This window comes from Parus major, chromosome Z (assembly GCF_001522545.3).
Source record: "Parus major isolate Abel chromosome Z, Parus_major1.1, whole genome shotgun sequence".
Taxonomy (NCBI): domain Eukaryota; kingdom Metazoa; phylum Chordata; class Aves; order Passeriformes; family Paridae; genus Parus; species Parus major.
In genome coordinates, this window is record NC_031799.1 from 48,612,411 (window position 1) to 48,624,721 (window position 12,311).

A 12,311-nucleotide genomic window follows, 5' to 3' on the forward strand; every position below is an offset into this window, starting at 1 on the left:
GTGTAAAAACATTTCTAAATGTCTTATATTTTCATGTGTCATTTGGCTGTCCCTAAAACCATCTCTGTTTGTTTCTTACCTTCTCTTCATCTCCTGGGAAACTCTTCCCACCATTGCTGCCTTGGGTGCAGTCCACCAGCAAAGGTTACTTATCCTTCCTGTCCTTACCTGGTCTGGTCCAAAGGAGAGTTCAAGAAAGCCTGACCAGCTTCTCTTCCAACATAACTGCAATAGGTACTTGAGAGATAAAGCTGTGAATATAAAACCTCCTAAATCACACTGAGCTGAGAAAAACTTTGCGCCACAGAAGTTCCGTAGTTTTAGATGTGCACATTCAGTATTTCTCTGCTCAGCACACAAGAGAAGGTGTTTTATTGCAAAGATTTGAATGGTTTTGGCTTTCTGCTTGCTGAAGTGTGACAGATGACAGCCATGCAAAGACAGAAACATTTATACTCCTTAGTATCTGCTCCCTGCTTTAAAATACAGCAGTGCTAAAATTCAGGATCCAGAGGAGAAATATTATACGGGAAGAACAATTTACTATCCCTAAACACAGTCAAAAAATATCCATCTTGAAGGACTGCACACCATGAAAGGGATCCACATTGGAGCAGTTCATGAAGAACTGCAGCCCATGGGAGGGACCTGTATTGGAGAAATCCATCAAGAACTGTCTTGTGTGGAAAAGACCTCACACTGGAGCAGGGGAAGAGTATGGGCAGTGACAGAGGCAATGAGATGAACTGACCACAGCTCCCGTTTCCCAAAACATTGCACTGCCATACAGGAAAGGGAGAAAACGTGCAGAGTGAAGTCGAGCCTAGGAAAAAGGGAGAAGTTGGGGCAAGAGATTTTCAGTTTGTTTTTTTTTCTCACCATCTTGCTCTGATATAATTGCTAATAAATTAAACTAATTTCCCTTGGTTAAGACTGTTTTGCTTGCAATGATAGCCAGTTGAGTGTTCTTCCCCTGCTTTATCTTGACACATGAACCTTTTTTTTATATTTTTTTTCTACCCTGTCCAGTTCAGGAGGGCAGTGATAGAACAAATTCAGTGGGTACCCAGTGTCCAGCCAGGGTCAACCCAGCACACATTTTTAAAACAGATAGTTTTCCTGGTTCTCAGGATTCCCTGGTAGCATTTAAGTGAATAACCAGTACAAATCTGTCTTGTCATGCAAGGTTTAATCCTAGAACATTTATTGAATACTGTATATTTTTGTAAAGGGATTTTTAGAATGTAAGTTATTAAGTGATCATCAGGCAAAACTGTCATCTCTGATATAATCCACTGGGGTTTTTTTTGGTCTGAAAGACTGAGAAAAGGGATGGGAAAGGTGAGATCAAAACTACCAAGTCAGATCATCAAGTGATGCTAATGCAGCTAATGACAGAAACAGATCTTGTGACTCTCACATTTTCTGCCTAAAGCCATGTCCCACACAATACTGGAGCATCAAATGGGACATGGAAAGGACCATGGTCAAGTGCACTCTAGCTTTCAGCTCTAAAGGCTTCAACATTAGTCTGAGGGAGATGGAGAAGTGAAAAAATATGTAACACATATATGATTTGGCACATTCCTAGATATGATATTAATTTGCTCTAAATTCTAGGAGAAAATTGGGTTGGAGGGGTTTTGTTTGTTTGTTTAATTATAGTTTTTCAATTTAAAAGCTACAAGGCACAGCACATCCTTGTAAAGCACTCGTGGGATGATTCCAAGCTGCAGAACTTTGTACAAACTGATTTGCATTTCAGAGTAGAGATGGCTGTTTGGGTGAGATCACACAAAATTATTAACTAATATCTTTAATAAGCTCTCATAATTGCATAGCTGAACTTTGAATAGGGTCCTCTTTTGAAAAAGAGTACCAGCCAACAGCAACTTGACTCTTGACTTTGGACTAAAAGAACAAAGCCAGAGAAAGACAAAAAACAAGGTAATTAGTTTATTTTTATTTTTTAATAAACAACTCCTTCATATACGTCATTTCCCAGAGTCTATCAAAGCATGAAAAATACTCCAGAAAGGTCAGGAAAACAATTTTACAGGCTGTCATTCACATCCAAACATAGAAAAACTCTCAGTTCATAATAATTTATGGTTTTTTAATTTTCATCTAAAAAGCTATAATTTTAGAGGAGTACTGTGTAGTGCAAGGCGTGGTACAATCACAGATCAGTAAGACTATACTTTTAGCTTACATTTATGTGGGTGTGTATGTGTGTATATACATATGCATACTTGCATGCATACACCTTACTTTCTTCTATGTATCACAATGAAGAGAGGAAAAAAAAAAAAAAAAAAAACCCAGAAACACTGCAGATGTAATGTTTAGAGGGAATACCTGCACTGGCAAGGATAAAGTGGTCCTGGTTGTTTAAGCAGGGATGATATGTATTATGTTGAATACAGACACTGACAGTTCATCACTGTGCTAGTGAAGTTGCCAATTAATTAAAATCCCGCAAGTCTAAAGGAATGCAAAAAATAATTTTTCACTGCAAGAAATCATCTTGCAGTGAAGACTATCTTTTAATGGCGTTATTTCTCTCTTTTTAAAGTAGCATGGTTGATTAATAAATGCATAGTAATAAATAATTGTGATTACACTGACATGGAATGTACTTTACAGATGAAACTGTATCCTTTCAAAATGGTCTTAGACTGAAGGCACAAGGTAGGCCTAGCTAGTGATGTTACTGGACATGTCCTGAAAATACAACTTTACATTCATTAAATTCAAATGTACCATATGCAATAGATTGCCAAAGTTCACTCTAGGCTTCTCCCAAAATTCACCTTGTCCCATACATGTTTCACTTGCTACACCTTTTAACCCAAGCTGGAGATAAGGTTACATTTTTTCCATAATGAAGATGAAGTAATTTTTTCATAAAGCAGTTCAAAGCCAAGGATGTAGTCAGATTTGGTTAGCAGAAAGAATGGTAGCATCATCTGGCTCAATGTAAATTTTAATAATAAATTTAATTTACGCTTTCCTGTAACCCACACTTTTTGATCTACGTAATCTTTGTTTTTCTAACTTGATATTTAATATCATTTATTATTTGTCCTTACTGAAATGTATTTACTCATTTATTCAGGTTATATTTCAGTCCTGAATCTTGCTTCCTTGCAAGTGCGTACACACACATGCACCCTTTACAGATAAATATATATCTATCTCATTATCTGTGCACATACCTTTGCAGAAAACTACACTTAATATTTGAATTGCTTTTTCTATATTCCAGCCACAGTCAAAAAAGTGTTTTATCATCTTTTAAACTGTCTACCTTCTACTTTGTACTCCTGAGAAGTTTCAGTTACCAGGTGGATTGGATAGCTGCAAAAAGCATTTCATATTTTTACTATCTAAACCTAGCACTCCAGGAGTGCCCATCTTCCGCTGAATCTGTTTACTTTATGCTTCATACATTATTAGGTGTATACTGTAGGAAATGAAATCTGTGTATGGTAGAAGTATCAGTATGAAAGACTGAGGTCTGAAAATAATGATCAGAGCACCCAGAAACCTCTCTGGTCTAAATTTATTGCAAACACCTAACTCAGAGTCCCCTATTGTTTTCCAGTTTTAAGTTAGTGCCTAATAAAGTGCAGTTTACCTCTGAAAACCTTTGTCACAGCTGGAGATAAGTAGCAATAGTTATTTGCCAGACTACAATTCAAGGGAGAAACTAAATCTCAGTATGTTGTCCTTCTAGAACAAAGTAGAAATGTGCTTTTATAGGTAATACCATACAGAATCATTTTCATCCAGTCTCCAGTCTATATGTCAAAATCAGCATGCAATATGCCTCACGTTAAGAGTCTCTGCATAGAAGTGTAAAAATGGGAATACAAAGCTACATCAGTCAAGAGTGAAATTCTTCCAGAGAGTTGTGAATCAATGTGCATCGTTCATGTATGGTCAGTCAAAGAACACAGTTTATGCAGAACTTCAAGATAAATGCTTTTTCACTGAGTTTAGTTTTTAACAGTCAGAGCACAACGGCTTTTTATTTCACAGTCCAGTTAAAATTGTTCTAAAGCTTACAATCCGAACCTCCTACTTTCAGTTCAGAATTTTTTAAGATCCAATAAAATCAATAGATCTAAATATCTGCTCTTTCTCCTGCATCTTGAATCTCCACTGTTCTGATCTTCCACAGTTTGAAAGTGTAACTCTTCTCTGTCAGGAAGATTGATTTGGTGAGTTATCACATTCCAAGTTGTGTACCAGCAAAGTTCAGTATTGCTGTAGCAGAGTTACTGGTGGGACTTTCATTTTTCTGTGATTTACTCAGTATTATTTTTATGTGCTTCAAACAGCTTATTTGATCAAATAGCTGTCTGATTGCCTCATCAATTTAGTTATACCACATTTGTTTAAATGTATTTATCCTCTGTGTATGAGAGGATTCGTTTTATGTTACAATCTATGTGACAACACATAGATAAAAAAAATTTGATTCAAATGTAATTTGAAAATGTCTTATGTGGTAGCCAGATGATCCTCAAAGTCCAAAGACACAAATAAGGTGATGGATTCTTGGCTATTGAGAAATTTTGTAATTGTGGATAGGACCAGATGGGCCATAGTCATCTGTGCAGACCTGAGAGGTAGTTACTAGTGGGAGTTATGTATGCATTTTCACAATTTAAAGGCCAAATTAAATTTAATTAATTAATTAAATAAATTAAAAATCCAGAAGAGTCATCACAAGGCCTGGGCCCATTATAAAGTTTATTGATGTTATGAAGTCTGAAACCCAGCACTATACCTTAGCCTTATCAAGTTGTCTCTACTACAGGAGTTAAGATGCTTCTATGGATTAGCTTTATATGGAGCTAAGGTGCTTCTAAGGTGCTTGGAGTTTGCTTTACCCTGAACATCTCAAACACCTTTCTTTGACAAATACCTATATCCTTTTCTTCTTCTTCTTTGAAATGGGTAATTGTTTGTCTTCATTTAATAGTTTCTAAGTAGACTTTGCAAGTCTCTTGCCTTTGGTGACTAAACCTGAAAAGTACATCATTTGGAGAAGAGTAGCTAATTCAGTAGAGGTTATCTTGTCTTCTTCTATCCTCAATTTTATCCAGAACACAAGAATGAATAAATCCTTTACAAACTGTGATTTTCATTAAATCTGTGGTACTTCCTTGGACACAGTGCTGCTTAAATACAGACAGCTCATCTTACCTTGTTTTTTGTCTTCATAAAACTAGTTTATATGTCTTGGAAGTAAACAGATGTGTTCTATAAACCCTTCTCAGATCAGGGTTCTAAAGAGTCACACAAAATATCTCTGTGCAGTAAAAGCAAAGAATCAATTTGACCTATTACAAATTCTAAGCAGAGATGCACCAGTTCTTCCACCCTCATCTGAGCCATTGTGTGTGAATACGAGTGAACAAGCTTCATCTCTTTATAGCTGTAACATATGTAATAAATGTTAAAAGGAGTCTTTTCATTGTCTAGGAGCTCCTTTTCTTGATTATAATACATGATTAAGGTTTGCCTTAAAGCACTAATGGGAGTCAAAAGCTTAGTTTCATATCACCTCACAGAAATCCAACACTGTAAAATTACCACAAATGCTATTAGTCCTTTTTGCATAGTGTATGCTATATATCTCTGGGTTAATTATAGCACTGTCTTGAGGAAACCTACTGAGAATGAGAAAAGACTGAAAAGTCCTTTACTGTTTGCAGTAAGAAAAGCTGTTTTGTCTTCTCCAGCATCTGGAGGAAAATGCTGGATAAACAAATCCTCTGACTAGCTCTGTGATATTGAAGTAAAATCTGCTTTGATGTAAGTCTTGCCATTCACAATAGGTTTTATTGATTTGTTCAATATGAAAACACATGCATTTGCTTTGCAATGGTAGTGCTCTTTTTCTGCAGACTTAACTTCTCCCCTTTCCCATCCTCACCCCACAGGCCTTTGACGGAGGGTTAGCCCAGATCAGTGGAGTCATGCGTCACACAGCTCTATCATGCTGGCAGCCGTTCCTGGGTCTGGCTGTGCTGCTTGTCTTCACAAGCCCCACTGTGGGCTGCCCAGCCCGCTGTGAATGCTCAGCGCAGAACAAGTCTGTCAGCTGTCACCGGAGACGTCTGATGTCCATTCCAGAAGGCATTCCCATCGAGACAAAAATCTTGGACCTCAGCAAGAACCGACTGAAAAGCGTTAACCCTGAGGAATTCACATCTTACCCGTTGCTGGAGGAGATTGACCTCAGCGACAATATTGTCTCCAATGTTGAGCCTGGAGCTTTTAACAATCTCTTCAACTTGCGCTCCTTGAGGCTGAAAGGAAACCGTCTGAAGCTGGTCCCCCTTGGGGTGTTCACTGGATTGTCAAACTTAACAAAGCTTGATATAAGTGAAAACAAGATTGTCATTTTGCTGGACTACATGTTTCAAGATCTGCATAACCTAAAATCCCTGGAGGTTGGGGACAATGATTTGGTGTATATATCACACAGGGCCTTCAGTGGGCTGCTTAGCCTGGAGCAGCTCACCCTGGAGAGATGCAACCTCACAGCCGTACCAACAGAAGCTCTTTCTCACCTCCACAACCTCATCAGTCTGCATTTGAAACAGCTCAATATTAATGCTTTGCCGGCATACGCCTTTAAAAGACTGTTTCGCCTGAAGGACCTGCAGATAGAGGCCTGGCCCCTCCTGGACATGCTGCCTGCCAACAGCTTGTACGGTCTCAACCTAACTTCTCTCTCCATCACAAACACCAACCTCTCTGCAGTACCTTACTCTGCTTTTAAGCATCTGGTTTACCTGACACATCTCAACCTCTCTTACAACCCTATCAGCACCATCGAGGCAGGCATGCTGTCAGACTTAGTGCGCCTGCAGGAGCTCCACATTGTGGGGGCACAGCTGCGCACCATTGAACCACATGCTTTCCAAGGGCTCCGATTCTTACGCGTGCTTAACGTGTCCCAAAACCTGTTAGAAACCCTAGAAGAGAATGTATTCCATTCCTCCAAAAGCCTTGAGGTCCTCTGCATTAACAACAACCCGCTGGCCTGTGACTGCCGCCTTCTTTGGATTTTGCAGCGGCAACCCACCTTGCAGTTTGGTGGTGAGCCACCAATGTGTGCTGGCCCAGACAGTGTCAGAGAGAGGTCATTCAGAGACTTTCATAGCACAGCTCTCTCCTTTTACTTCACCTGTAAGAAGCCCAAGATACAAGACAAGAAGTTGCAGTACCTGGTAGTGGAGGAAGGACAGACCGTGCAGCTGATGTGCAATGCTGACGGGGACCCACAGCCTACCATCTCCTGGGTTACCCCACGCCGGAGGCTGATCACAACTAAATCAAATGGTAGAGCCACTGTGCTGGGAGACGGCACTCTGGAGATCAGATTTGCCCAAGACCAGGACACTGGGATTTATGTCTGTATTGCAAGTAATGCAGCCGGAAATGACACCTACTCAGCCTCCCTGACGGTAAAGGGGTTTACTTCAGACCGTTTCCTTTATGCCAACAGGACCCCTATGTATATGACAGACTCCAACGACACAAGTTCTAATGGAACTAATGCAAACAGCTACTCTCTGGACCTTAAGACAATATTGGTGTCCACAGCTATGGGCTGTTTCACATTCCTTGGAGTGGTTTTATTTTGTTTCCTTCTTCTTTTTGTGTGGAGCCGAGGGAAAGGCAAACACAAAACCAGCATTGACCTTGAATATGTCCCTCGCAAAAACAATGGTGCTGTGGTTGAAGGGGAGGTTTCTGGACCACGAAGGTTCAATATGAAAATGATTTGATGGTATTCTGCTAGCAGTGCTTTTTCTGTGGCATTAAAACCAATTAAAACAGCCTGGCATGTGGAATTGCTAGGCAGAAGCAGCTTAATGCAGCTGTCAGTGTATCAAAAGGTTATATGAAAATAGAAAGACTATTTGTGGTTATACAACAGAGCCTCCAGACCTTGAGGCAGATGTGTCAGGGCCTTTCATAGAACTGGGAAATTGTACTAACTGTTTGCATTGCAAATATTGGCATTCTGGGGATATCAGCAATGAACCACTGGCTCATGCTCATGGACAATTGTTCAACATTTTCTACTGCTACAAAAGGAAAAAGAAAAAAACCTACAGTGTAGGATTTACATACTTAAAGAAAAAGACACATTTGTCTAAACCACACTCTACAGTGAAATTTGTATCCATATATCTCATTTGGTAAAACTTTGCATCTCCCTTCTAGCTGGTTCAAAACAACAAAAAAATTGGTAGCTTTTTTTTTTTTTTTTTTAATCTACATCTATACTGTGTACATTTTGAAGCAATACAAATGAGAGGTTGTGCTTTTAGATATCCACCAATACTGACCCAAGTGTGATGTCACCCATCTTTTAACTACCATCCAACCCAAATTAGATCCTTGTAGTTACCAATTAGAAATAATATAAGATATTTTTCTCCTCTTCACGTAGAAGGCCAGAGCTGAATAGTTGAGAGCAAAACCACTCAACTCTGTCGGTCTACTCTTCATATAAATATAAGGCATGTGCCTAGTTTTGATACAGAATGGAATATTTTTTATATCTGTGATATCACACTGGACCAGTTTACTGTAATACAGCCCTGGTTCTCACACAGGGAAGGCAACCCACTAGTTAATGCTGGCATGGAGGAGTTGAGTTCTACCTTGAAGAGAGAATCAGTTTCTTGATTTTAATTTCAAAGCTACTGTTAAAATGTTAATGTGTGCTGGGCCAAATAAAGAGCATAAGACATTCTGCGGACTCCTTGAGAAATATGGTCATCTTACTCTTTATACAAGTTAATTTAAACATACAAACACTCTGTTACTAGGAATGAACTCTTCTCCAATGCCAAGTAAACTACAGTTGTTCATGCATAATATGGGGATTTATAATACTAAAATAATGTTGAAAACATGGTAGCCTCAAAAAAGGCTAACATACTGCCAGATATAATGAACCTCTAGCCACTGTCATTCTCATCTTGTATATTTGTAGATAACACAAAGACGCAAAGCTAATTTCCAAGAACAAATTACTTAGCTATTCTTGATGCCGTTTTAATAACAATGTGGTTATGTTTCTTTCAGGGGCAGTATCTTAGAACAAGAGGGGAGAGTTTTTCCAGATTTTAGGAATCTTTTTTAATGGAGAGAAGACAGAAGTGGAATATTAGTTCAGTACAAGTAACCTTTTCTTTGTTCGTTTTATGTTTCCAAAGAAATCCTCAAAAGACTAAGAAGTGAAATTTTACTCTTCATCATTAATACCATGATTTTTATTTTTACATCCTCAGCAATTGCAAGATGCAAAGTTGTTCAGCCACCTCTCAAGTTTTCCACCAGTTATGAGCCATAGGTTTGTCATACATGGTTGATAGCAAATACCATTTTTAAATGATTGGCATAACCTGGAGTAAGGATGACAATGACTATATATATATATATATGTCTAACCAAGATAAATATGAAAATATTATAAGACAGAACATTCAGATTAATGTGATTTATGAGCCTGTGTTCAATCTTAGTATTAGATTTCGGTGTTTTCAAACCAAAGTTAGGCTGACCTATAAAAGGATGCAGGTGCTTCTAAAATTAATATCCGCAGAGATTTGAAAAGCAGGATAAAAAAATCTCCCACTTCTATCAAGGGAAATGTGCCAAAAGTTGTAAAATCCAGCTGTGCTCCTCAAATGTACCCATGACTTAGCTGCAGGACAAAAGGCTAGGCAGTTCCCAGAATCTCTTTTTTCAGTGGTTGATCATTGGTTGCATCGTTGCTTTATTTTAGGTTGCCAGACTGAGGAGGTTGCAAGGGTTCTTAGAATTTTCTTCACTTAACTTGGCTTTAAGTTTAGAGTTGGGTTTTCTTGCTTCCTTTGTTGTTTTTTTTTGCTCTGAACTAGATAGTTGGAGATTTATGGACATGCTTGATAAGAATACTCTTTGTTCTATGATATTTGTAGAACATTGATATAATGGAATAACCCCTGACTAAATTCTAACACCAGGGAAATTATTTTTGTTGATGTAATAACCACTGCACTGAAGTCCAAAACTCTACTGTACCTTAATGCGGGCAGTTAAAGAAACAAATGGGGATAAAACAAAATGTTTCTGAACTGTCCCTTGAAGACATTTGCATGTGCCTTTCCCTTGTAATTGTCATTTTTTTCAACTAGTAATCTATTGCCCCTGCAGTCATTTCATGTTAAATGTTAAAATCGTGTTAGAAGCAAAAATTCACCTAAGTTCTAGACATTTGCAGCTGATTTCTTCATACTAAATGACACAACAAAAAAAAAGAAAATTCAAAAAACACCACCCTAGAAAACATGTACTTTTAGGATTAATTATGAGTTGCTGTATTCCCCTATTCCCTTAGAAAGACTCTAAGAAGTGATTGCAGTTAGTGCACTGCAAGGGTTTGTGAGCAGAAATGTGCTTAGTTATCTATGTGAAATGTGTGCTGGTGATGGAAATCACCGCTTGCTGTTGCTGAGCACCACCTTGCAGAGCTGTCAGCATTCTGTGTATCGCCTTGAGTTCAGTCAGTATTCGGTTTTTCAGAATCAGTGTTTGTTCCCTGCCTCTAGCAATGTTCTACTTTTTGCAGCCTACTTATTTCAGCATGGACTTAACAAGGCATATGGCACCTCTTACAGAAGTGAGGACAGCAAGACTCAGACACTTTTTGTCTTGCTCCACGTAGTCTCCTTCTTATGTATTTGTGGGACACATACTAACTATGGCTCTTTTGAGTGAATAAGGAATACAGTGTCAAAGTCAGACCTAGACAAGCACCTTTTTGGCAATTCTTTCAAGAACAGTGGCTGAATGCTTACCCTGCCTCTTGAAGGAGTCACTTCTCTGCTAGAGATCAAGAAGACAAACCACAGTTTATTTTACTGCAGGGGAGAAAGAGGACTGGGCTGTGAGAAGGCATCTGACCCACATGGCTCCCCTATCATTCAGAAACAGGTTGATAGTGCATTCCTGGCACTAAAAGAGGAATCAAAGGTTTTAACCTACCTCTGACTTCTATACTGGCTGGTCTCCATGCTGACACTAGCCTGAGTTTACCTGGCAGCCAGTGCAACAAAACTCTGAGGAGCAGCAATAGTTCTGCAGAAAAGGAGAAAACTGAAAATGTCAGAACCATCAAAGCAACTTGAGAAAACAGGTATCAAAATATCCTTGTCAATAACTCCTGTAAGAGCAATGCCTGGGCCTCTCACAAGTATGTTTTGAAGTCCACTTGCACAGATCAGTGTGAAGGTAAGAACAGATGAATGTACAAGTGTTCACAGAATCACAGTGAATCACAGAACCATTAAGGCTGGAAAAGACCTTCAAGATCATCAAGTCCAACCTTTGACTGATCATCACCTTGACAATTAGGCCATAACACTAAGTGCCGCACCCAGTCATTTACTGAACATTCCCACAGATAGTGACTCCACCACCTCTCCGGGCAGTCTATTCTGACACTACCCTTTCAGTGAAGAAATTCTTCCTCACATCCAACCTGAACCACCCCTAGTGAAGCTTGGGGCTATGTCCTCTCCTCCTGTCACTGGCTGCCTGGGAGATGAGGCCAACCCTCACCTGGCTACAGCCTCCTCCAAGGGAGTTGTACAGAGTGATAAGATTCCCCTGAACCTCCTTTTCTCCAGACAAAACACTTCCAGTATCCTCAGCTACTCCTCATAGGACTTACACTGTAAACCCTGCCCCAGCTCTGTTGGCCTTCTCTGGACACACTCCAGTACCTCAATGTCCTTCCTGTAATGAGGGACCCAGAACTGGACACAGGACTCAAGGTGTGACCTCACCAGGGCTGAGTAGAGGGGGACAATCACTGCCCTGGTCCTGCTGGCCATACTTTTGTAGGTACAGGCCGGGATGCCACTGGTCTTTTTGTCCACCTGGGCATATACTGGCTCATGGCCAGCTGCTCTAAGCCAGCACTCTCTGGTCCTCTCCCGCTGGGCCAATTTCCAGCCAATCTGTCCCCAGCCTGAAGGACAGAGGGTTGTTGTGACCCAAGGGCAGGACTCTGTACTTGGCCTTTCTGAACCTCACACCTTTGGCCTTGGCCCATTGATCGAGCCTGTCCAGATCCCTCTGCAGAGCCTTCCTGCCCTCCAGCAGATCAACACTCCCATCCAACTTAGTGCCACCTGAAAATCTTCTGAGGGAGCTCTCCAGGATATTGATAAAGATATTAAACAGAATTGGGCCCAATCCTGAGCCCTGGGAGCACTGCCAGT

The 12,311-nt window shown here is 39.8% G+C and overlaps 1 protein-coding gene across 3 annotated transcripts in view; it reads left to right on the forward strand.

Annotated features, from left to right (window-relative positions):
- The window catches only part of LINGO2 (leucine rich repeat and Ig domain containing 2), a 485,670-nt gene extending 475,815 nt beyond the window's left edge, over positions 1-9,855 (forward strand). For all 3 annotated transcript variants that reach the window (XM_015653281.1, XM_033520445.1, XM_033520444.1), the window contains one exon: positions 5,958-9,855. In XM_015653281.1, coding sequence (XP_015508767.1) covers positions 5,994-7,814 — 1,821 coding nt within the window. In that variant the 5' untranslated portion in view covers positions 5,958-5,993 and the 3' untranslated portion in view covers positions 7,815-9,855. The remainder of the gene's footprint in view (positions 1-5,957) is intronic.
- The last annotated feature ends 2,456 nt before the right edge of the window (positions 9,856-12,311 follow it).